Consider the following 26,950-nt stretch of genomic DNA (forward strand, 5'->3'; position numbering starts at 1 on the left):
AGAGAAACCTGAGAGGCACCAGGCCTCATATTTTTCTTGAGACGCGTTTTCTTTGCTGTACAATGGCGCTAACTAGATCCATTTTACAGCCAACGAAATTACATGGCTAGCTTTACTTTTCAGTGCCATGGTAAAACGACCGATTGGTTCGTGTCCGTAAAATATGAAACATTATGGATTTACATTAGTATGTTTTATTATATATTATTAATTGTGCGTAGTCTTTTTTACTTTAGTATATACAATATTTATTTATTATATATATATATTTAATTAAGTGTAAGATAGTTTTATCGAAATTATTAAAAAAATTAAATTTGTATGTGTTTAATATACATATAAATAAAATATAATTTCTAATTTTCAAATATAAATAATATATTTAATATATAATAAGTTTAATATATATTTAATATATATTTAATATATATTTAATATATAAATAATATATATTTATATATTTTCTAATATAAATAATTTATATAAAATATAACTTTTTAATAATTTCAAAAATCATTTAATTTTATATTTATACATATTGTATATATAAGTATATATATTTTACTCCATTTTATATACTTAAGTGCAAAAGACTACGTGCTTTAATAATATATAATAAAACATACTAATATAAAAGTATATAATAGGTATGTTTTATATTTCGAAATCCACAATTGTAGATCTAGCACGGACACGAACCAATCGGTTGTTTTACCATGGCACCGAAAAATGGTTTAGCTATGTAGTTCCGCATAAAATGGATCTAGTTAGCGCCACTGTATCGCGGAGAAAAATCAAGAATCGGAACTTCCGATTTTCGATCTGTTCTGTGTTCTGTCAGTTAGCATCTGCGCCTCTGTGCGTAAGCATTTAATGGAGGAGTAGTTTTTACCGGCGCGATTAACGAAAGGATCACGAAGAACGATACACATTTCGAAACAAAATCAAGATAGAGTTTACTGTAGAACGATCGAAAGTAGAATTGGAATACCGCAAAAAAAGAATTAAATAAAATATAAAAAATATCGGAATAAATAGCATTTAACCTTTGATGCTAAAAGAATCTTGCGAATAATAATTGTATATTTAATATACACAATGACTATGGCATTCGTATTGAAAAAGGCTGGTGACGTATTTCTACGTTTGAGCAGCGGTTCGCGAGCTACTCAAGGCTCTATAAAAATATCACGGGTACGTAAACAACTCACGCAATTGTTATTGCGCTTTTATCAGATATCACTTAACCTAACTTGGTCGTGTTATCTAGCCGGATAATGATTTGGATTCTATTTTGATCTGTTTTCTACAATACATATAATTTTATACACGATTATTGAATTATTTATGCATTTTAATTATTATTCACTTGGTTGTAATTTTTTTCGTTTGCCATAATTTTTTATATTTTTTTCCTACATTGTATTCTCATATTTTTCTTATATAATTTATATGTCTCGACAAATTATAAAACCAATTCTTCATTTTTTAGACATTGACAAAAGTTTATATTAAAATACTTTAATAAACTCAAATCTTTATTTAACAGGTATGCATTGCTAATTTCTCCATCAAAGCAGATATTCCACAAGTGGAAGAAGAAACTGAAAAATTGAAAACACCAATAGGGAATGGTAAAGTGTTCAAGAATGTAGAGGAAGCTATATCTGATGTGCACAATGGAGCCAAGCTTTTGGTTGGTGGATTTGGTCTCTGTGGTATTCCAGAAAATCTAATAGCAGGCATACTAAACAAGGGTTCTAGAGATCTAACTGTAGTTTCGAACAATGCTGGAGTAGAAGACTTTGGATTAGGTATATTGTTGAAAGAGCACAGAATCAAGAAGATGATTGCCTCATACGTGGGTGAAAATCCCGAATTCGAGAGGCAGTATCTTAGTGGTCAATTGGAAGTCGAACTAACGCCACAGGTAATGAGGTTTCGAGAATGCAAAAACATTTGCAAAAAATCTACAATTTTTTACAAATTGGATTACCTTAGGGCACTTTGGCGGAACGTGTGAGAGCAGGTGGTGCGGGTATTCCGGCTTTTTACACTCCTACGGCTTATGGCACTATCGTGCAAGAGGGAAATGTCATCCTGAAGTACGACAAGGATGGTAATGCCGAAATTTCGGGCGAGGCGAGAAACGTGAATCAATTCGATGGACGGAGCTATGTACTGGAGACTGCCATTACTGGCGACTTTGCGCTCGTGAAGGCATGGAAGGCTGACACTGCAGGGAATTTGGTCTTTCGAAAATCCGCCAGAAACTTCAATCCTGTGATGTGCAAGGCGGCCAAAGTGGCGATCGTCGAAGTGGAGGAAATCGTGGAGATCGGCCAATTAGATCCTGACCAGATCCATTTGCCCGGCATTTTTGTGGATAGGATTATAAAAGGACTCTCTTACGAGAAACGAGTCGAGGTTGGCATTTATTTATCTTGATTAATATTCATATCATTATATATATTTAATTGTGCAGATTTCTTATAAATGCTATTTTTTTCATCACACAGAAACGATCGACAAAACAAACTATGAAGCCCAAGAAAGTGACTCCAGCTAGCAAAGCGAGAGATAGGATTATCAGGCGCGCTGCTCTCGAATTTAAAGATGGAATGTATGGTAAGAGAAAGTGATGAGAATAAAATCCATCTGAATTGGAAATATATAGATATTTCGATCTTAACTAAGATATATTTAAAAAAAAGTTCTTTTATCAACTAAGTATTTGATAAGATGAAAACTTTAATTTGAAACTTTTACAGCAAATTTGGGAATTGGTATACCCATGCTTGCTAGCAACTATATCCCAAAAGGTGTGAAAGTGACACTGCAGTCAGAGAATGGTATTCTTGGACTAGGGCCTGTACCAGAGACTGAAGCTGATGTTGATCCTGATCTTATCAATGCTGGAAAGGAAACTGTAACAGTGCTACCTGGTGCTGCTTACTTTAGCAGTGATGAAAGCTTTGGCATGATTAGAGGGTATGTGATTTAGACTATTTTAAAACTAGTAATTTTTATCTCTCACAAATGTTGGAATATTATCCAATTATTCATATCAAATATCGAAAGATTATTTTAAAATTGAGATATATATATTATTTCATATTTAAATTTAATATTGTTGTATTGTTAATTAGAATTATTTGCCAAATTGTCATAATTTTCAAGAGAGAGATTTAATGTAAAAAGAAATAAAACTTCATATTTAATAAAAGAATTTTCTTGTGTCAAAAATTTCAAGAGTAGAGATAGTATAAAATAGAGATAGTAGTAGTTTAAAAAATATTTAGCGATTGTTGGAAAATGTAATACATTTGGCGCATTATATAAATATATTTTCTTTGAGATTAAAGAGAGGTTTAACGGTATTGTACTTTACAGAGGACACATTGATCTAACTATTCTCGGAGGAATGCAAGTATCGGAGAATGGAGACTTGGCCAACTGGATGATACCAGGTATGATGGTAAAGGGCATGGGTGGTGCCATGGACCTGGTATCTTCGCCATCCACGAAGGTAGTGATAACTATGGAGCACAAAGCTCGAGATGGGAGTCCGAAAATTTTAAAGAATTGCACTTTGCCTGTCACAGGTAACGTTTCATAAATATTGTGATATTTCATAATTTCTCGTTTCTTAATTTTATTTATGTTACTTTAATACTTATCTATTGTCATTACATTTTAATGTTGATTTGATATGTATTTTTTTCCAGCTGTGCACTTCTTATGTATGTAATAATCTCTTTTTTGTAACATTTCTTTAGGTCAACAATGTGTGAACTTAATTATCACAGATCTAGGAGTATTTGAAGTGGTGCCAGGAGAAGGATTAAAGCTTATTGAAATTGCCGCTAATATCGATATCAGCGAGATTGTTAGTTCGACTGGTTGTGAATTTAGCGTTGCCGACGATCTTAAAGAAATGAGACAAGTTGAAGTTGATGAATCGTGAATTGTAAATATATTTCATAAATTATAAATGATAACAAAGTGAATTTTTTATATCTTTTAGAAACTATATACACATGGCTTTTCTAATACAGAAAATTGAATATTTCACGAAAATGTTGTTGCTTTTACTACACGAAGCATGTAATGTAAATAAAAAAATAGGTACTTATGTTGCATAATTTTGTTTCTATTAACGTTCTGTAATATTTCTGTTTTTTTTTTTATAAATATCAGTACCTAATGTAATATAATGTAACATTTAAATTATTAGATAACTGTTATAACTAATGTAATTAAATATATCCGTTAATTGCGTTATTGTATATGAAAGTTAAATATTTGTTTTTTAAATGTACATATGATTTTCTTTGTAATTACATAATTTTTCTTGTAAATTACGAAAACAATTTATATAATGTGCATGCCGTATTTCTGAGCAAGCAAATCACGTTACATCATATGCTATATTGTATAGCGTTATATATAAATGAAATAATATTTTGTAATATATATATCTTACAGAATAAAAATTTTTAATATTTTTGATATGCGATTCTTTTTTTCTCTCAACCGTACGATATTCTAATTTTTATGTTATTTACAATCTTATATACATTGAAAATAATCTAATATAAATTAAAATAATTGGATTATTTATTTTTTACTCTAAATATATCTATCAAAACAATATTCGTTATTCATGTTATTCTCTAAATTTAGCCTTTACTTTAGCAGGTAACGGTAATAGATATAAGACGCTGTTTAATATAATGAGACCGACGGCGAATGCTAAAGAGATCAGAAGATTCAGATCTATGTTCAATACTTCGGATATATTCTCGCCCTCCTTGGTGAAGCGTTCTATCAGATAAGTCTTGCCGTCCGGATACCTGCAGAGTTCGGCAGAGCTTGGACAGGTAAAGCTTTCGTTGTAGGGCAAATTGGACAGGATGGGTGTATCAACAACCAGCTGGTTCAGCGCTAGAGAGGCGTATCTGGTCGGTAACGCCGTGGAGACAGTCGCCAGCCAATAGGGCAGATTTTTCAGGCTACGAATCGCGCCGGATGCGATCACCAGAGATAACAGGGTCATGTACAGGACTGTGATCGCACCAGTTATGGGACGGCCGACTACCATTAGCACAGCTACTGTCACTTGCTCGGCCGCCACGTAACTGGACCACAGAATACCAGAAGCATACGCCCAGGAGGGCAGATCTAGCTCGAGAATCGGTACTAGAATTCCGATCGTTATCAGGGTCGATATGAAGCTCAGCGGAAGACTCAATAGATTGTACGCCGTCAGAAACATCGCACCACCATAGAGACCCTCTCGCTTCTCTTGATAATATCTCGCACGGAATCCTGGAACTATATTAATCCATAATTTTATGTTTTATTTTTCCAACTCGATTGTATAACAATTAACAAATAGAAATAGACGAGAAAAAATATATATAAAAAAAACATATTTTTAAAATCTAGGGAATTGAGAGTTTGCAAATGAATTAAATATAGATATTATAATAAATTAGCAGAAATTCGGTAAATATAGATTGCCACTTATTAATTTTAAATTAATCTATTTTTCGACTTACACAAAAGCGACGTCACAGCTATCCCGGTAACGTAAAATAACGTCAAGACGTTAAAAATTAAACCGCCGGTTTGTAAAAATATCCTTGATTGTATGGGACTCGAATGCGAATACAGTATGCTCATTAGGGCAACCAGAAATGGCAGTAACAGCAGGCGAGCGGCAAAATGTCCCAGGCCGGTCTTATTCAAGGAGAAAGTAGCTGTCATACTTCGTCTAAATATATATAATAATATAATGATACTAATATATCAAAATCTTATTTTATAAAAATATACCATGAAAAAAGATAATAAAGTAGAAATATATTTAAATATATTCAAAATATTAAATATATGTTAAAAAATTGTAAGCAATAATTTTCGCGAAAAAGAAAAATCAACTTGTCAAAGAGTTCTTGAAAATGTAACTCTTAATTACCATGAAATTGTGTATTTTTACTAACAAATTGTTATCATTCGAGAAACTCACAAATACAATGCCAAAAGAGTCGAGAAGCATCCAGGCTTAATTCCGCGACCTAGACCTTTGTGCATGATACCAAGAGCCATATCTTTCATACTGTGTGATATCTGCGGCGCTTCCTTCATGTAAAGCATTCCGTCCACCTTGAATTTCTCGACCAAGACCGAGATTTGTTGATTCGACTCCAAGAAGCGATCTCTGGAGCGGCGATCAACAGTCGACAAGCAGACTGAAAAAGTGTTAAGATATGATTCATCAACATATCAAATATCTGTTTTTCATATCGTTAAATGATAAATAAATTCATCAATTTTTTGTAAGTCTCTGAAATAACTTCGAAATAACAACTCAAGTGGAACTAGGTTGTCTTTCCATGCTATACTTACGATAATACATCAAGGGATTCTCCAATTCCGGACACGGGAATCCGATATAGGTGAAGTAATCTAGCATGCTCCTGGTAGGCCCCGAATAGACGACTGCACCCAGACACAACAGCGTCACACGACTGACGAAAGGCAACACGTCAGATCTGGGTGTCTCCATGGTGAGGACGACGATGGAACCACGTCTGGTGGCATAGGACCATAACATCGAGACGATGAGGTATGTGTTAAGCGGATCCGTATCCCAGGTCGGCTCATCCAGCAACAGCAGGATCGGATCCTTGGCTAGTTGCACTCCCAGCATCAGTCGTCGATACTCTGGCCTAGTGAGATCGTTCACCGACCTGTTGGCGACCTGCGATAACGCCAGATCGGCAAGGGTCTGCCGTACCCGGGCCTCGCGATTGTTCAGATTCCCGAGCCACGTGGCATATGTCAAGGTCTGACGTACCGTCAGACTCTGCAGCAGATGACACCTGTGGGCCACGTAACCACCATGACGTCGGAACAGCTCCGGCGTCAACAGATTGCCATTCAGGGTGATTCTCCCTCTCGTCTTGCCCTCTGCCCTTCCGGCTGAAAGAGTCAGGTAAATAAAAGAGTTATTATTTTGATCGATGCTACGTTAATTCTGAGAATGAGATTATATAGAATCGTTGTAGATATTAACAACTTTATCTTCTTATTTCTCTATTTTTCCTCAATAAAATTCAAGCATTGAAATTTTTAATTATTAAAACATAATGCAGAAAATATAGTAAAAAAAATTAATCATAGTATAATGTAAACTTTAATTAAATTATCGTCATTATATATACACACACAATTAATATGTTATATTTTACAAACTTTTGCAAAACGTTACAAATAATGAAAATTATTACGTTAAGATACACAATAAAATAATAAAGGAAAACATGAATTCACCGATAACATCGAGGAGCGCTCGCTTGCCGGAACCTTTCGATCCTAGAATGGCTAAGACTTCCCCGCCGTGAACACGGGCTGATACATCTCTAAGTACCGCAGTGGGCTCAGATTTATTAATACAACTTCCTTCGATCACTACCGAGGTGGAATGAAACACGTTGGATATATCCAGAATGCAATCGGACGGAATCATCTTGAGGATCAATATTAAGTGTGCTTCCCACGATTACATTCCTTGAGATAACACTTGAACTATAAAGATAAAGATAAAAAATTATAACATTATTTATTCGCACATAACGTGATATTTTATAATTTCTAAGATATAGTTTTATATATTAATTTCACCAAAAGAATAAATTTTATTAAATGCGAGTATATAAAGGAAAAATCAATTAAATAACTCATGTAATTTAAAAAAAATTAATTTTATAACACAATATATTATTTTAATTATTATTCATGGTAATACATTTTAATATTTCAATCGAATAATATGGATAAAATTTTACTAATTATAATAAAATTTGTAATATTTTTAAAAATATTTAATATTTTGAATATATCTTTATTATTATAAATAATTATTAATGTTATCAATTTAATAAATTAATGAATAATGAATTATTTCTAAGTTTTCTAATACATAAATGGTGTTAGATGTAACTAGATATAATTTAGTATATTTACTGTTAATAACTTCACATTCGAATATTATTGCAAACAAATTCTAAATACATATTTAATTACAAAATACACACGTTCAATTTTCTCTGCCAATTAATCAAGACACATATAATAATAAACTAGTATAATAATAAATAGTTTTATTTTTTTACAATGTATTTAATTTGTTATTTAATATATTTTGGTTATCCGAGATTTTCAAATAAAACAGAATGTTTATTATCATAATTAAATATACTTTAGTAAAAGAATTTATTATAACAATTTAAAATAAAAATCAGTATAATTTTGTTTAATATATATATCAATAAGAAAATACAAACTTTGCAGGATATTAGAAATAATATCCGTTGAAAATAACATTTGGAATACACCAAGAAGCAGAAAAAACTGTCATTAGATCCATCCGTCAATCAAACACTTGAACCTGTTCGGCGATGCCATGTACACTTTAACAAAGAGACAGCGCTCGCGTTGAGTTGTCACAAAGAAGTTTTTTGCAAAATAATAGTTCCGATAATACGTCAACGATAACGCGAGAATACGTTCTCGAATGGCTGTCGCGAAGCGGATTGCAACGCGTACTGAGGCCGCCGCGAGCGTAAAAGTGACTCGCTCGAGCGAGGCTGGGACGCAGGAAACGCGTAGCCGCAGGTAACGATACCTGGCTGGTTGGCTGGGAGTTGGCTCTCCTCGAGGTGAATGTCTTCTCCGACGCGAACTCATGCGGTAGGAGGGAGAGACCGACCCAGGCAGAACATCGGCGTAAGCAGTGTGATGCTAGAGTTTCCGAAAGCCTTACGAGAAATAATTGGACGTTGTCTAGATTTTTATTGCAAATTATCCTAAAAATACGTTTTACGTGGTGTATAAATTTTTGAAATTACATAAATCAGAAAGCTGCATAAGAGAGAGAGAGAGAGAGAGAGAGAGAGAGAGAGAGAGAGAGAGAGAGAGAGAGAGAGAGAGAGAGAGAGAGAGAGAGAGAGAGAGAGAGAGAGAGAGAGAGAGAGAGAGAGACGAATTATGTGCATCATGAAGCGTTATATAAATTACAAGGACTAAAAAATGTAAATTTAAGTAGTATATCTTATAAAATAAAAATAACGCGTTAAAAAATGATGTTACAAATACTTGAAAGGTTGACTTTGAGGGGGCGACAAGATACAAATCATTGTAAATATTTACGTCAAAAATGTACAATATTAAAATGCTATTTCTTTATCTCATAACTGTTCAAGATATAATAATAATACATTTATTAATTATATACCGTTACTCAAAAATGTATAGCGACATGAATCTTATATGTAGGATAAAGAATGGCGTAGAGAATTTTTTTAATGAGAGACTTATCAGATATATTATAATATATTAAGGAAAGAGAAGAGTCGCGTATACTTATTTTAATTTATTAATAAAATTTATTAATAAGATAAAACTGAATTAAAATAAAATAATATTTCATTTTACTTTAATTCAGTCTTATCTTATTTTTAGCTTCAAGTTATTCTCACTCTTCTAAAACTGTTCCTCATTAATTGAGTCTCCACGCGTTTAAATTCGTGAAAAATTAGCGAAATGCAAGAGATCAAAAAGTGCGGAAAAAATGATGCAAAAGGGATAATCCACACGTTGGATGATCGTAGATCGAAAAGCGAGTTGACGCCACTGCGAACTTGGTAAACCCGACGGTGGGGCACGTATGGGGCCCAGAGGGGAGAAAACTCGTGGGGGCCTCGGCGGGCTCGTTCGTCAGCAGCGGCAGGCCAGCATTCGGACAGGACTCTGGCGAGTCGCGCGAAACCCGGCGCTTCGCGATCGCCAAGCGCTGCAGAAGACTTTTCTCGGATAGAGAAAAATCTAAGACGACGGCGTCGCGGGCGACGACGGAGAGGAAAGACCGGGAGATCGTTTCCTCACGCGCGGCTAGTGCGTCCTGTTAGAAAAAGTGCGTCTTTCGATCGGGAGAATCGTCGACCGGCATGGAGAGGAGGCAGCAGCGTCGTCATCAGCGTCGTGACTCGACCAGCTTCCAAGGTTGAAGGCCTAGCAAATACACAGCCGGTGAGTCATTGTCATGAAGATCATGCGGCGCAGCCTCCTTCTTTTTCACTTCTCTCCGTCTTCGTGGTGAACGTGCATGGAATTTTAGAGCTTGTTTGTAAAATCTCATTCTATGTCTCACATGCTGTGATATTGATTTAACTCGATTAGATTCCTGAATCGAGTGAAAATAAATAAAATTTCAAGTATTTTTCTACTTTTGAAGATAGATTTATTTTATTTTACGTTGAAAGATTTGAGGAAAATTTGTTTTGCTTTTCCGAAAATGTTTTTTTTTCTTTTATTGCGCGTTTAAATTTGTGTTGAATTGTAATAAAAAATAAAAAAATATTTTATCATTTTTTTATGTGATACAATCTCATAATTGTGCTATGATTTTAATTATCTCTATACTATTTTATATTGGAATCTCACGCACATTTACATTTAAGAAAACAATTAATTTTCTCACGTTTGTATATATAATAATTGTTTCTTATATATAATAATTTAAATGTATATTAAAAATAGAAATTATAAACTCACAAAAATTATGTATACAAAATTCAAATATAAATTTCCCATAGAATTATATATACATATATCAACTCAACTTGAAAAATATAATAGATATTCTGAAAATAAGGTGAGAAATTTAGAAACATTTAAATCGAGCGTTTATTGAAGTAATTAAATTTGCGAATAATAATTTTATAATGTAATGCATAAAAATTTGAGATTTCGAAAAGAAAAATGGTAAGAGCGTAATCCGCGTTTTTCGTTAAACAGAATAGCAAGCAAATTTTTTTCCTATACATTCGAGAAAAAATTTCACTGTATAGTTTTAAGATTTTAAACTTCAAACGCTTCGAAAATAAACATTGAAAATAAAAATGATAGAGAAAAATTGTTAGCACATGGCAAATATATCCTGATTATGTAGTAATTTCGATTATACAATATTGTGTCACGGTTTTCCAAAATAAAAAGATATCCAGAAACTCCGTGGAGCGAATCAGCCGCCTTCGAAAAAGAGATAACGGCGCGGTTGTTAATCACCTGTTGCTTTCACCGGTACGAGTCTTTCTCGTTATGCAAAATCATCATGTTCCTTCATCGTTGAACCATGAATTAAAAGTTCGCATACCATGCAAGTTCTATAACTTGTTCTATAAGTACGTACTTTTTTCTTAAGGAAGCAGAACGCGCGACAAGTGGTCCTTAAAAATGCGATGACATAAACACATGTATGACATTTGCCTATATCATGTTATAATTTTTCTATCATTTAAAAAACTACGAATACAAAGTTACTTTCAATTTATTATATTAGTAAAAAGGATATAAATGTATAAAATATAATGTAAATAAATATAAAAATAAATTTTTAACATTTTATCACTTGACAATTATCAATAAAATTATTAGTTTAACGATAGTTTAATTTTTATTATAATTAGTATTAATTCCACGGGTAGAGAGTGAAATAAATAGTTTTTATCAGGGAATGAAATATCTTATTGCAAAATAGCATACAAAGCTTACGTTTCACCATATTCTAAATTGTAGCAGCGCAATTTTATTATGTGTGCACGTGAAACCACTATTTCTACATGCAAAGATAATGTCTTACTTTCCTGAGAATGGGCGGATTATTAGTCGATTAGATCAGGAACGTTGAAAGTGCCCGATTTATGTCGGTATAATGGAGAAATGTAGTTCAAGAATTCTTTTTTTTTATTTCAGAATAAAGGGAGCGAGTGGAGCGAATAATAAAAATAATAATAAACTTTATACATTTTAGGCCAACAGGAATAAAAATACCAAAATCGCCCGACGATTTTTTAGAGATTAAAATTATTCAAAAGAAATTTAGACTATTTAAACTTTATAATTAATATATATTAAACTAATTTAAATAACTTTATAATTAATATTTAATTTATTGAAACTTTATAACTTTATTCTTCTTTAGTGAAAATCTTGCGTGAAATATATACCATCATTTTTCTTTCGAGTTTCTAGCTTTTAAACCAATTAAGCAAGGAGCTGGTAATTAAGTATTAACATTAAATTTCCGTTAAAGTAATTTAATTTCGCAAATTAACTCGGAAAAACAAAGACTTTGATTTCTACTATTTACTTCCTTCTCGTTATCTCCGCGTATATCTTTATTCATATTTCCCAAGGGGTGTTTTCTTTCACATGTAAAAAGCTAAAGCGCGTGCGGTCCGAGCCATCACTTCCTTCGTCGCATTCCGCGTGTTTCCTCATTAACGACGCAAGGCCAGACCCCAAGTGGCGAGTAATCGCGAAGCGGAAAGGGGCGAGGATTCAATCCGTTCACTTTGATCAGATACTTCGGAACGGATATGTCGAAATGCATATATAAATCGTAATCGCCGGCAATCTTATTATCGGCGACGACGACAGGCGTCCTTCCGCGAAATCGCGGAGTCACGCCGGGTGACTTTAACGAGCGCACACGAGAGTGCTCTTCGACACTTCCTCGAGCGCGATGCGATTCTTCGAGTGATTTGCAATTTCAATTAAGTTCCCTCTCCCCGTTTGCGTCCTCTCTCTGTTCGCGGGGAGGCAGGCGGAGAAGGGACTTCGGGGAGAGAGAGAGAGAGAGAGAGAGAGAGAGAGAGAGAGAGAGAGAGAGAGAGATTGCCTCGGTGGAATATTGAAAAATCTAACAGCAACTGACCTCGCTTATATCCTGCATTCTCCGATGAAGTTTTGCGGTCCGATGGTTGCTCATCATCGTTTGTAATGAATAAGTGGTAAAAGTACTCGGTATTCATCCGTGTTATGTAATAATTTTATGAGGTCGACGAGTGGATAATGGAATATTAATGAAAATATTATCTATTTTAGTGTTTATAAGGAATTTAATTAATGTGAGTAATTGTTAGACTAATAAAAGAAAGTAAAGATATATAAGGGAGAAATATAAAAATATTCTTTCTACTGAAACACAAATCATTTTTCCGATCTTCTGATCCTGATTTCATGCCGTCTATTGAAGTTTCTCTTTTTTACAAATAGGAATTTTATTCAATTAATTAATCGTTTTAATCAAACTACGTTACTTTTTTTTAATTTATGCCTCTTATTAAGAAATGTTAGTAGCAGGAAAAAAATAGCGGAAATGCATGTAGAACACATGTTCTCTTTTCCTAAAATTGAAATCTCGGAACTAATAACGTTTAATTAATGAAGATAATTAACTATGAATGCACTTCGAAGATCGTTTGAATTTTGTTTAACACGCGATACTTCACTATTTTCGGAACATAGACTTTCCACCACGGTTTCTACAATCGCGTATTGCGTGCGCGGATAATTATGTCTGTAACACTGTACGATCTAGGCTACGGTGTACTACACTTTATTTAGGTACATGGACACGCGTGCACGGTTGACTGGCGTACACATGTAGGTATAGAAATCAGTGCGTGGGATAGTCTCACAGTAGATTCTAGAGATCACGAAATCGAGATATCGCTTCCGTTGTCTCGGCTGAGAGTCGAGAAACTCCCAAATATATAAGTAAAGACATTCCGCGATCGTAACTTGCAATTTTCCTACATCTGAAAAGATTAAAATCAGTCCAACTATGCAACCTAAGAAATTCAAATTATAATTTCAATTTTTTATAATGCAATAAGATAATAATTTAAACACATCTCGATATGCTAATATAATATAATTCAATAAATCTTGATTAACACTGATTAATGAAATTTTACAAATTGTACAATTATTTTAATTTTTAGATTATAAAATATAAATGTTTAAATTTACTTGATAAAAATTATTTGTTCTCCTTTATTAAAAAAGATAAAGAAATAGATTCGTAGGAAAATTCATGGTTTGTGTAACGCTAAAATAATAAGATACTTTAAAAGTATAATTCCTGAAAAAAATAAAAATATATGTATAAAGCTATTATCTAGAAATAAATTTTGTCTTCGCAAGTCCACTTTAAATACTTCTTACAACATTGCATCTCATTTTTTATCCATTCATATTGTCATAATGAAAATTCCACGATAGTTATCAGTGTTGCTAAGAACTTTCACAATGTGTTGCTAAACTGTAAAAGTATCTCGCCCGTATATATTGAAACATTGCTAAATTATCTCATGTCATTTCTTTCGATAAGTATTTATATTGAAATTAAATAAATCTAGAGAAATATTTTATTTTATCCATATAATTAAATTTAATATATACGGTGTAATGTTAAGTAAAATATTATATTTTTTATTATACCTATAAAATTGAAGAATACACACGTATATGACGTTTTGTCGAAAAAAAAAAGTCACGCGGGTACCTGCATCGGCAAAACGTTCTCGTTTTCAACCGCTTACCCCTCCGATTACATTAAGCAGCGTGACTGTGTATTCGTTGTAAAATCGCGATGCGAATTCGCGATCGCTGTAACAGCGCGATCACGCGACCGACGATTTTTCCAGGTATCGCGCAGGCTATGTACGTCCGACGAAGACGTGTGTTGGACGTCACTTTCCGCCTGCTTTCGACATGCTCAGCTGCGTACACGCGGCTATAAGAGCCGTTTTTCCGAGCGTATCATCGCCGGCCTTTACGAATATCTCGCCACGGGACTATCGCACGCGCACTTTCCTTCTCTCTCGCGGATACGATATTAAACGTCGGCAAAAACAGCCGTTTGCGGTGGACGGCGTTTAATGGAGAATTCATACCGCGAAATCGCACGGTCGTCGCTCGATACAACTGTTGCAGAAACGGGATATGCAAATGAACAGTTAACCGGGCCGCGCGAGAGGCGGTTTTATTGGCCGCCTGCAAAAATCACCGCGTTACGCAAATTGAAAAGTACGTATGCAAGCCCACTGATTCAATTCTATATCGTTATATTATACTTTGTAGCAGCCATGTGCGTAGACATTGAATATCATATTTTATCCGCTCGAGGTGTTTAAATACTGGAAAAGAAAGTCAGGTTTGAAATAGCACGAGATCAGCCGGTTTCGATATGTGTAAAAATTTATCTTTTTAAGAAAAAGACATCCTATGAGAAACATACTCGACGACGGAGATCAAGAAAGCTACAGTCTCGCGTGCATTTCGTCCATTATATCATTATAATTTATATTGCATAATATATAAAAAATTGTCAAATGCATATCGTATTCGACTTCTCAGAGGCGATTCAATAGCATGGCATCTCAGATTAATTGCAGGATATATATGTATCTCTCTCTATATGTATCGAGAGAGAGAGAGAGAGAGAGAGATTTCTCGCTTCATTTTCCAACGCGTCCTTTAATGAGAGATGTTAGTCCCGAGTCCACAATGTCTCCTATCCGTAACGCGTGGGTTAATCATTCCATGCACGATCGTGAGACCAAGCAAGGATCGCTCAGCAGGAACCTACGTTCATTGTCGTTGCAGGCGACGACGTGACGAAACGAGACGAGACGATCGTGCTTGCAAACCCGCAGACTTTTTCTTCTTTCGTATGCGGGTACGATAATATACGCGCTATTCAAACAGCTCGCGTTCGCTCTATGCAATGACACGAAGAGAATTCAAACCTGCAACCTCGACCGACGATTTATGCCGCGTCTAGAAACCCTCTTTTATCTCTGACGCGAAAATGTATAATTTCTTATCGCTTATTGTTCTTGCCGTTTTACCTTCCGTAAATGCATTGTCGCATTTGTTTTTAAATTATATTACATTTTTTATTATACCTATGGACTTTTTACAAAATTTCAGCAAAAATTGATTGTTTTTATGAGAGCCTTCTTTATTCCTTATTAAACGTTATTATCTATTAATTTTTTCATTCTTTTTTTGAATTGCCCATCATTTCGAGATATTTTAACACGATAGGCATCGGTGGTAGATTCCTCGACGAGAAATAATTGATTAGTTTTGTGCGAAAAGTTTTATGAAAAGTTGAAAGTTATAATGTAGACTGTGCCGTTACTTCTTGTCAGTTAAAAATGTCAGCTGCTTGTAAAATGTACAGTAGAAACGCGTTTAACGAAGAAGAGAAACCTCGGTCAATCCGTTGATCGATGACTTCACCGATGAACACGTGTTACGTCGCAGTCCTCATTACGATGACATCGCGAAAGATATCACAGCTATTTTTGCGTAAATTAATTCAACGCGCATACTGTGCCGTAAGACACGACATTCTATTCTCAAGTGTTTGTCTAGAAAAATCTGTAAGATTTAAATTTCACTCGTGAATGAAGATTCGTTTGCTCTTTCGAAATAGGGAGAAACTGAAAAATATTGTCTTAAAATCTCTAAAATTGAAAGATCGCATCAGTGTATCCCCGAGAAAAATGATAATTTATTTCCGTTTTGGAAATCACAGCCCCAGCAAAGAGCACTCTCGGTACTACTCTGTTATTTTTCACTTTAATAAGATGGTGCGCGATTTCAACCTTCTCGGTTCTCACGGACGGGCATAAGTTATGAATGTTCTTAAGCCAGTTCAGTTTCATACAAGGGACTGGCTGATGAGTCATTTCTAACGGGAAACACCTGGACGAAGGGGAAAGAAATGTCATTCCACCAGCATCTGGCAAGTAGAAATATGCCTTGTGTATCATCTGGAATGTTGTTTGAAGCAGCTCGTCCCGAGATGGAGTATTATTGTAATTCTGCGCATTTCATCGGCGACGTAAATACCACATCTGCATTAATGCGATCTTAAAACTGTCATAAACAACATGAACGACATATCTCAAGGATCCTACATAATATATTTGATCGACAATGAATGCTTAAAATCTCTGGAAAGCGAATCATGCGAAACAGAATGTTGGAATTTTTAATCCTGCAATAATTCTCAGCACATATATTAATTATATACGCATAACAGTCTAATTAAGCGAGAAGGATTTTTATTACTAATATTTTCATTACAGCGACGATGTTACAGGCTTATAATATAGGTATTGATGGTTCAATAAATATTGAATGCATATATTCGCCAGACACCCGATACATTTTCGCGCTTGTATGGAACTCGGAAATGCGAACGCATACCGCGAAGTAATACACGGGAGGATAAATTAAAACCTGTCGTCGCACCAATGAAGCAGATGGTTTATGCATGCGTTTCTTACTGCGATTCTCAGGTAGCTCGAAACACTCGATCCGCGATATGACGTTCCATTTGCATCGCCGCCGAAAGAGAAAGATAAAACGTGCGAGGCCGGTTCTCTCTCACACAGACGGCCCTAATTAATTTAATCTCGTCTTCCGATGAACGTCCCTCGATACACATCTGCGTGAAACTCGCGCGGTAAGATATCCTCTAGAGAGAGTACACGCTCCGAAATTCATTAAAACGATCCGAGTACAGAATCCGATGCTAACTTGGAGAATAATGAAGATCGTTATAATTGGCAATGCTAAGATTAGCAACCCTGATCATTTCAATCGGGTCGTTCGTGCGTGCTCCACTCTTGCAGAAGTTTCATCAAGATTGAACTATATGTATAAGAGCTGTTTCACTTCGGTAGAGTTTATTATCAAAGTATCCTCGTAACATCGAGCTTCCTAATTATTCCGTCGAGAATCGATTTTCACGCTCGAATGTAATGTTTTTACCGGTGGAAAATATTCTTTATTCGGCCACCCGGTACGGAACGGATCTTTGTGCGACGTGTCCAAGATATAGCGTGTGTTCGCGCGACGAAAAGTCATTAAACAGGTGCGGACTGTGCGCGCGTTTTTAGGTCGCGAATATCACCGTTAAATGGGATACTGCGTTCGTCTTCGAGACAAACGTAATACACGTGTCTTTTCGCGTCAACTCCTCACGAGTGCCTACCTGGCGCTACAACAGCTCTGAGCAGATCCGATAACGGTGATGAATCTAAGATAGCTGTTTGCTAAAACGCGATCCTATCGACGCATTGCGACGTGGTAAACAGGAAGCGCAATTAAGAAATATCGACAATTAGGCAGAAAGTGTAATAAAGATAAGTTTTATAAAATGTTAGAGAAAATATATAAAGGTGAAAAACAGAAAAAATTATGCATTAAAAGATTAATGTATAGTTGTAAAATACAAGTATAAAGATAAAGTCAAATAGTAAAAAAAAAAAAAAAAAAAAAAAAACGAATAAAAATTAAAAATATAATATGGTTACAGCTTTTCTTAGAAAAATATTTTAAAGGCATAAATATGGGTTAAAATGCATTTTGAGCGCACTTTACGTAAAGCCGGAAACTATGATATGATAAGAAAAAATTGTAATAAAAAAATATAAAGGTAAAATCAAATAATAAAAGAACTCGAGATAATAAATGCAATATATTACATTTTTATCATGTTTTTTTTTTTTTTAAGAAATTGTAAAGTGCACGAATTTGTGTTGAAATATATTTCAAACGTGTTTTGCGTAAAACCGGAAACTATTATAACGATAGGAAAAAAATATCAGTTACGTGAGATGCGACAGCTTAAGGATGCGAGACCTTGTACACGGAGAAAGTCCATAATAACGTAATAACATCATCTAACGAGTTATCGTCGCTTAGGTATATACATCGGAGAGATTATGCAAGAAAACGAGTATTACTCGCTTGTATCTTGTAATCGCTCCAGAATGTAGCAGTTAAAAGAAAGACGACATGTGAAAACCAGAATTTATCAACTCCTCGGCTATTTAGAGCCTGCTCCGGTAACCACCTGACATTTTGCCGTGCTGCTTTTCGTAATTGCATCATTAGACATATACTGTTATACGCTACGATATGACCACAGACTCTAATTTCCGGTATATCTGCGCCGATCGCATCACTGTATCTGTACCACGATACTTTATAAAATTCGCGACATATGCTTTCTGAAGTAATAGTTTCATAAAGCTGACGTTGCATAAAGCTCACATTGCAATGAAGTTTTTCATGCGTATTTTGGACCAGAAATTCCGAAAGTGCAAATTGCTTGACAATATTTTAACAATCAAGATAGAAAATTATTTAAAGTATAGAAAATAGCATGAGAGAGAAAGAAAGAGAAAAAAAATGTGTAGATACTAACCAATGCAGGGGCACGCAAACAAGCCTAGGTCAAAATTATACAGTGTGTACCGATCGAGATGCATTCTCCATGGTCTGCGCGTTCCTTTATTGACGATCGCAAGCACAAGAACAATTTGCTACATCGCGATAAAATTCGACGAGGCCGTACTCCTTTGTTCGCCGACGGCCAGGAACTTCGTCACGACACCACCCTTAGTTCTTCATCGGTAGAAAGAATCTGTAAGAAGAATGCGTCGTGCAACTTATTGAAAAAGTTTCGAATTTTTTAAAGGAAAAAATATATATTGCATCTTTCTTGTACGCGAAAAGTTGTAAGTACTGTAATTTAAGATAGGATATACAAGAAAGTCTACAAGTGGCCTTTATTGTAATTTTTTATATAATACATTGTCTTTTCTTTTTCCTAAGTCTTTCTTTATTCTTTTCTCTTTTTCGTACAACAAGAATCTGTGAACAAAACTCTTTCTTCCTCACTCATTCCTTCCTTGATTTTTTCAAACAATAGAAATAAAATAGAAAATCCGCAGTGATGGATGCGGTTATATTCGGACACGGTATATAATCGCTGAGAATAACGCCGCCGGCATTCCAAGGAGCCGCACGAATAATCGGCGCGCCTTTGAAATTGCCTCGGCGCTCTTGCTTGTGAGGCAAATCGTCGTCGTTCCGGCCACAGGTATCTGCAGGACTTTGCAGGACGAGCCGAGTAGATACACGACGCGAGAGAATTCCTTCTTGTACGCGCAGGGATGCTTTAATAACAGCCCCCCCCCCCCCGCCCCCCGACTTGTGTTGCGCGATAAATTTGATCCCGCGGACAACCTCGCGGACACAAGAGCGATAAATCCACACCGAGAGTGTGTCGGAGGATTTTTCATGTGAGGAAAGCGTTCATTGTGCGAACGTTTCGTAAAATATTCTCGATTTAATTTATCTCCTCGTTGAATACACATATCGACTGTACAATCTTTTTTCAACAGTAATTATAATAGAAGAAAAGTAAAATTATTTATATTAAAATTAATTAATTTTTTAAATTGAAAATTAAGTGTAACGTTTATACATATGCTATATAAATTAACAATTTTTTATATTTATAAAATAATATAAAATAATTTTTATTTTTATTACATAATTTAATAAAATTTTTAAAAATTCATTTTATTATTATCTTTATCAATAAACTGTGTGAAATATATAAAAATAATCAAACTACATCTACAAAATGTCAGTATCAAGGATTTTATGATAAATCTCTTACATATAGGATGTTTTGCGATAAGTCTTACGAGATTGCTTTCAAAAATAAAAGAGCATTACAATTTCAGAAAATTATTTAGAAAAATATATTATTTATTTTTTTCAAAGCTTATACTTGTTCTCTTTCTTCTTCCTCTCTCTTTCTTCCAATTAAAAATTCCTAAAACATTTAATCAATTTTGTATATAATTAACCGTATCTTTTTCCAAATAAGATTTTTTTCTTTTTCGCCTTATTTATGTATAAATACTTTCGTGTAAACTATAATAAAATAGTAATATTTGTTTCAATTTTCTTTGACAAAAATACTTGTAGAAAAGAGCGTTTCTGTTGCTAACTTTCCCCTTCGACGGCGTTAAGGCGTGGCAATTAAAATAAGAAAGATGAACGTTCTCTTTGATTAATTCACGGGGATTTAATCGGTCGTCTCTATGATCTCTGCGCAGTCACCGGAAAATATGGGCTCGGAAGCCTGGGAGCTGGAGAGAAGATACTCGGTGCCAGGAGCTCTGGACACCAGAGGACTGGAGCCGCCAGCCAGCGAGGATTTGCACGCATGGTCGATTTACAGGTGAACACACTTGTACTTAAAGTGGAAGCATGTAATTCGCGTCGTACATCGTCCAATTTGAGCCTCACTAGAGGCGGAACACCAAAGCGAATGCCTACGGTGTTTTTTATTACTTACTACGTGAAAGGAATTACTTTGTCGGGCTTGTTCATTTACAGCAAGCTGTATACATCATTAATACTATTAAAATACATCATTAATTTAAAAAATTTGAAAATCGTTTATTGAAAATTATTAAGCAACAGAGAATCTTTAACTAATTAAAAAAAAATAATAATAATCGTATTATTCGCGTTCGTATTTTTTATATATATGTATGTATATGTTGTAAAAATATTCTGCATGTATATATACATAACATACATACATATATATGTATATATACGGATATTTGTATGTACATATACACATATTTCTGTTATTCTGCCAGGCAAAACCTGAACTCGGACTTCACGGACTCCGCGCTCGGCTCGGCCGAGAAGTCGCCGCTGCCTTACGGGAATTTCCAACTCCGCGATTCCACGGTGCAGAGCATCCTACGACATCCGCGATACGGGCCCAAGAGCCCGCTTGCCAACAATTCCTACACTTACTTAAAATTCGGTCTGCCACGCGTCCTGCCACCCAGCTCGCGGAATCGCGACGGCTCCAGCGGCTACGATTCCAGCGAAGAAGGGCGACGCGTGTCGCACGCAGGTACGCATGCATACATAATGCATACGGATGTAGTATGAGATTTAAGAGGATGTTGATATCTTTTCATACATCTGCGCGCATTTATTTATTATTTTTGTGCAACACTATAATAAATTAATTCTCATATTTGTCATAATTCTCTTTGCGTCTTTTAGTTAATTTGTTATTAAAGCGTATTGTATTTTTATAAAATATCTGAGATAAACGTAATATATAAAGAAGTAATGTAAAATATATAAAAGACAGTTACTTTAATTTTGCTATATTATATATGAAAATTATAGTTTATCAAGATCGAATATACGATAGTGTTTCATTTTTTGCTCTTTTATAAATTTTATTAATTTCAAATGCAGGTGTTCCGGTGCATTCGACGTCAATTATGCGTTCAGCCAGAAGCGATCCGGACTTCAGGCACGTTCATGCGGTCCCGAGAGAGCAAACGCACTCTCAATTAACTGTCGCGAGGGATCATCCGAGGTTGAGGAGCGCCAGCGAGGCCAACCTTCTACAGAGCGCGGTCAGGACCAATCGACGACACAGCATCGCGCCGATCGATCCTGGTTACATAACACAAGGTACGAGGGAAAAACAGAGACAAAGAGAGAGGATTACGATGCTTAGATATATTTTCAACATCCATTTATATATCGATGTTATAAAATGTATTAAATCTCATAAATAAGATTACTTAAAAATTTTCTGTCTTTTTTTTTTTAAATTGACAGGAAGATTTAAAAAAATGTCAAATGGAAAAATGAGTTCGAAATATCATGTGTTTTATAGGACACCCAGGTATCTTGGGACCAGAAAGTTATACACTGCCATTGAGACCCGTGCCGTGTCTGCAGCATCCTCACCTGCAGCTTCGAGGCGTGGAGGCTTCAGGCTCGGACGGGTTGCCGCTTCTTCGTGGTATCACCTTCGAGGCCGGTGCCGCCGAGGTATTAGCCATCATGGCGACTACCGAGAAGGAAGGCATGCAGATCGTCGAGACGATCGCGGGCAAGAGGCGTATAAAGAGGGGCGATATTCTGCTCAATGGAAGATCCGTATCAGCACGTACTCTGAGGTATATACTTTCTAATCTTCTTGCACGTACGCTTTCCTGTAGTACGCGGGAGTGAGTCACTAGACGTGTTGTGCAATTGATAGCGTTACTTTGTGAAAGAAATATTTATTTTTTTTGCCCGTAAGTTTTAGTCTTTTTCCAAGATTTTTCACAATATAGATGCAGCAGTTAATTCATAAATTATAGTTATGCATGTGAATGAAGTACAAATAAGAAAAAAAGATTTTTTTCATCACCAGTTTCAACATGTGTTAGCTGCAGCTTGGCTGACTCCTTCGTTTCTTTCTAGATCATAGAGCTGGCTATGATCCAGGTAGAAAAAAAAGATTTAGTTAACCATGGCTACATAACGGTAATCGACATTAGCGAAACAGGCTATAACTAGCAAGTAGTAAGCAGCGAGAGAGCATTAGCATGCAAATTTTCATGTAGCTGAATAATAAGATGAATAATAAGCAGTGGTTATTATTTAATTATCGCTTCAATTGTCGCTTCCGTTATTATTACTGTTTTTATTACTGTTTCGTATTCTATAATCTTACACAACTTTTCGATTTTGCATTATATGTAAACAATTTTAAAAAATGTTGTATGTATTGAAAATCTGTATTAATTTTTATTGCATTAAAATATTCGATTCTCGGTTTTTAATTTTAATTCCACTTGCACTATGTAGAATTGCAATAAAGCTTTGCCAATTATTTTTATACCTAGATTCGCTCTATGGATATTGATTCCAATATCCGATAATTATATGATATTAATAATTTTGATGTTAAATTAGATGGATATATATGTATTCATATTTAATTGAAACTAATATTAGAGTAGCTCGTTCAATTATTAATCAAATCAAATCAGATCTCGCGTCGCTTACCTGCCAACGGAGAGCGGTTTGAGTCCTGGACTGACAGCTCAACAGACCCTCAGCTTTTACATGCTGTTGAGAGGCGGTCGTAACACCACCACGCTCGAAGCCGAAGCTGTTCTGCAGGAGCTCGGCTTGGAGGCGACCAAGCACTGTCTGGTGAATACCCTGACGACTTCCGAAGCCCGACGACTGGCTTTAGCTTGTCGGCTGCTACAAGACTCGCACATCCTTGCCCTGGACAGACCCACGCACGGTCTGGACATCTTCGACGCCTTCTTCCTGATCGAATACTTGAGGCAGTGGGCCAGTCGCGGTCAGCGACTCGTCGTTCTCACCCTGCATCCGCCCACATACGAGATCCTGACGATGGTGTCGAGGGTTACGCTCACCTCCGGCGGTCGAATCATGTACTCCGGACTCAGGAGAGACATGTTGCCATATTTCGCGCTCGCCGACTTTCCCTGTCCTCCGTTCAAGAATCCGTCCGATTACTATCGTAAGTAATAAAAAAATAATCTTGATTATAAATTACGAATAAAGTACGGAAATAATTTGGCAAGAAACAAACAAAATTATTTTTTTCAAACACAAGAAAGAGGAAGAAATTTGTTGTGTCGATTATAATTAATAAAATATATTAGTTTAATATATCCAAAGTAATTTGATAATCTATAAAGTAACAGGTTCTGCAGACTCAATAAAAAATGTATTTTAATTAAGATAAAAATTACACAAATATACCATGATTTGTAATATTATTTTTATCTTACGAAAAAAGATAAAATTAAAAGTTGCACAAGTTTTAGTCTTCCAAAAAATATTAATAAAAGAGAACTTAAAACTTCCGTCTATGTATCTAAAATTTTAATAAAATTTAAATTTTAATAAAAATTACGTTTCTTTCAAATATTTTTAAATAATGAAAAACATACGAATAATGTTATTTCTCTTTCTTCCAGTCGATTTAGTGACGCTGGACGATTTATCGGCGGAAGCAATGCTGGAATCCTCGCAGAGGATAGATCATCTCGCAGAGTTGGCCAGGACGAGGCTGCCTCCACTCAGCGATCCTGGTCCACCCGGCGCACTTCCGCCCTCGAGATCCGGTCCCAACATATTCCTGCAGATTTATGCGTTATTATTGCGAACGCTCTTTTACAGTCAACCATGGACGTTGACGCGATTACTGCGAAAAATCATAATCTCCGCGTCGCTCAGTATTCTACTCGGTGCAATATTCTGGGACGTTGCTAGTGAGTCAAATCTATATTTGAGAGACAGAATAGGCTATCATTATGCTAGTTTGGGCATTTTCTTTTGGCCCCTGAGCCTCTTGGCCATGTGCGATGTAGCCAACAGCAGGCCAAACGTAGAGAGAGACATCAGGGATGGATTGTACTGCAGATTCATCTATATCCTCATAGAGGTAAGCTTAAATTTATCAAACTTTTAAAATTTATCTTGGCAAAAGGCGCGTGAGTTACGAAATTAAGAGAGCAATTATTTCGAAAAATTTTTTTAAAAATTATTGAAAGAAAAATGTGCTTTAGACGTTTATTAGAAATCGATACCACGTGGAGCAAATTTATCTCGCGGATGACGCATGTTAAGAAATGCAAAGTGCGATTAAAAATAAGAACTCGCTTCTCTTTGTTTCTACCTATACATAGTTAACGCGATATTCTCGCGTTATGTTATTTTAGAAATAGATTATTTAATATATGCTTGCGAGAATTAAAATACACAAGTTATAAAAATTTTTCTTTATATTTCTGTTCCCTATTGATAATTTATAAAGCAAAGAATAAATAGATATCTTACATATACTATATACATATACTATCAAATCTGAGATTTTTATGAAAAGTACTATCAGCAGTAACATCATTTTTTTTTGTTCTCAGCTCATTTGCAGCGTCCTAGCTTGGTGTATAGTTTACTTGATATACCTGGCACCGGCGTTTGCCATGTCGGGGCTACATCTAGTACCGGACGAGAACCTGACGTCGCTGTGGAACTACCTCGCCGTCGGTCTGCTGTATCTAATGCTACAGCATCTCATCTGCATCTTTTTCGCGCACGTGTGCAAGTCTACGTACCTGGCAGCGCTGTTCGCGGGCCTGGTGGTGGGCGAGATAACCCTGGCTGGAGGCGTCACCTTGCATCTGGACAATTTGCCGTCGTGGTATCAGCGGATCAGCACGATGCAGTGGTCGTTGTCGCTGCTGCTGCCGCGTCTGTACAAGAGTGAAAGCATGAGTAAACTGGCCAATTGTAGGCCCAAGCAAATTCAACGGCAGGACATCATCATCCAGGCAGCGTGCGAACCACCTGACGGCGCGTTAGCTCTCCGCGAGGTCGGTCTCGACAAGCTGAACATTCGCGGCGAGTTGTGGCTGGGTACCGGTGTGGCCGTCACAGCCGTTTTGATCGTTCTCGGTTTCCTCTGTGTCAAATATGCGACACCGAAGAGGCCTAGAACTGCCCCGAACAAACCCTGATTCTACCACACGAGAGAGAGAGGAATCTCGTAAAGTATAGAATCGAGACTATGCAATTCGCGAATTGTGCGAAGTTGATTTAAGCAAACTTTCATTATTCGTTTCGTAAAGCTGTTCTTGTCAAAGTGATTTTCTAGAATCTTTTAAAGATTGACAGATCATATTATCATCATTAACGATATAAGCGACGATGATTTCTTTGATTTACGACAACGTTTTAAATTCAACTTGCTCTCTGAGATAGCCTTTTATTAATTCAGTGTGCCAAATGGCTAAAATAAATAGTATTTCTGTGAAAATTGAGATTTGTGAAATGTTTTTTTTTCTTGAATATTATTTTCGGCACTTGTAGTTGATTTGATTGCATTCATCACAAATTTTTATTTTTTAGAGCGGATTCTCGGAAGATTGAAAAATTGAATTTATCACGTTAACTTTTTTTATATAATAGAAGATATTTAAAACTCTGATGAACATCGATGATACCGAGTGCCATCTGAGTTTCTTGTTTATCAAATTTTAACAGTAAGATTTTTAAATTAATTAATAATGCTTCTCTCTCTCTTTCTCGATATAATCTATATACTTTGAGTTCGTAAAGTTTCTTCAATGTCTACTTTGTTGCGATTCTTTAAAGAAATAAGCTTTAGGGACTCGCAGAGTAGACTTGCGGGCGATATGAAGTACAAAACTTATTACGTGTAACGAGATATTACTTTATCCCGTAACAGGAGCCCGCCGTTTATAAAACAGACACGCTTAATACTTTGTATATTATCTTAACCGTATTGTTGTAATCGTATTAAATATTCTCATGAAACGATTAA

At 35.5% G+C, this 26,950-nt stretch overlaps 3 protein-coding genes across 7 annotated transcripts; 2 read left to right on the top strand and 1 right to left on the bottom strand.

Moving 5' to 3' along the window:
- The first annotated feature begins 837 nt into the window (after positions 1-837).
- On the top strand, positions 838-4,512 carry Scot (Succinyl-CoA:3-ketoacid CoA transferase). The gene is made up of 7 exons (XM_072905171.1): positions 838-1,194; positions 1,550-1,930; positions 2,002-2,427; positions 2,520-2,628; positions 2,772-2,991; positions 3,394-3,605; positions 3,780-4,512. The coding sequence occupies exons 1-7, from the start codon at positions 1,099-1,101 to the stop codon at positions 3,965-3,967; spliced, it is 1,632 nt and encodes a 543-aa protein (XP_072761272.1). The 5' UTR covers positions 838-1,098; the 3' UTR covers positions 3,968-4,512.
- On the bottom strand, positions 3,958-23,761 carry LOC140672772 (ATP-binding cassette sub-family G member 5). 4 transcript variants are annotated; one of them, XM_072905168.1, is made up of 7 exons: positions 23,629-23,754; positions 19,151-19,369; positions 7,342-7,596; positions 6,415-6,990; positions 6,035-6,257; positions 5,565-5,779; positions 3,958-5,337 (listed from the first exon to the last, which is right to left on the bottom strand). In XM_072905168.1, the coding sequence occupies exons 3-7, from the start codon at positions 7,535-7,537 to the stop codon at positions 4,670-4,672; spliced, it is 1,878 nt and encodes a 625-aa protein (XP_072761269.1). In that variant the 5' UTR covers positions 7,538-7,596; positions 19,151-19,369; positions 23,629-23,754; the 3' UTR covers positions 3,958-4,669. The 4 variants fall into 4 exon arrangements, with proteins under 4 accessions (XP_072761269.1, XP_072761268.1, XP_072761271.1 ...); XM_072905167.1 differs by lacking the exon at positions 19,151-19,369 and having other exon boundaries at positions 23,629-23,761; XM_072905170.1 differs by lacking the exons at positions 19,151-19,369; positions 23,629-23,754 and adding an exon at positions 8,696-8,953.
- On the top strand, positions 9,785-26,950 carry LOC140672771 (ATP-binding cassette sub-family G member 8). Of its 2 annotated transcripts, XM_072905166.1 has the most exons (8): positions 9,785-10,098; positions 20,859-20,983; positions 21,414-21,679; positions 22,036-22,257; positions 22,466-22,751; positions 23,613-24,118; positions 24,582-25,048; positions 25,527-26,950. In XM_072905166.1, exons 2-8 carry the CDS (start codon positions 20,871-20,873, stop codon positions 26,121-26,123), a joined length of 2,457 nt encoding a protein of 818 aa, XP_072761267.1. In that variant the 5' UTR covers positions 9,785-10,098; positions 20,859-20,870; the 3' UTR covers positions 26,124-26,950. The 2 variants fall into 2 exon arrangements, with proteins under 2 accessions (XP_072761267.1, XP_072761265.1); XM_072905164.1 differs by lacking the exon at positions 9,785-10,098 and having other exon boundaries at positions 20,844-20,983.

The sequence above is a fragment of the Anoplolepis gracilipes genome, chromosome 13, assembly GCF_047496725.1.
Source record: "Anoplolepis gracilipes chromosome 13, ASM4749672v1, whole genome shotgun sequence".
NCBI classification, from domain to species: domain Eukaryota; kingdom Metazoa; phylum Arthropoda; class Insecta; order Hymenoptera; family Formicidae; genus Anoplolepis; species Anoplolepis gracilipes.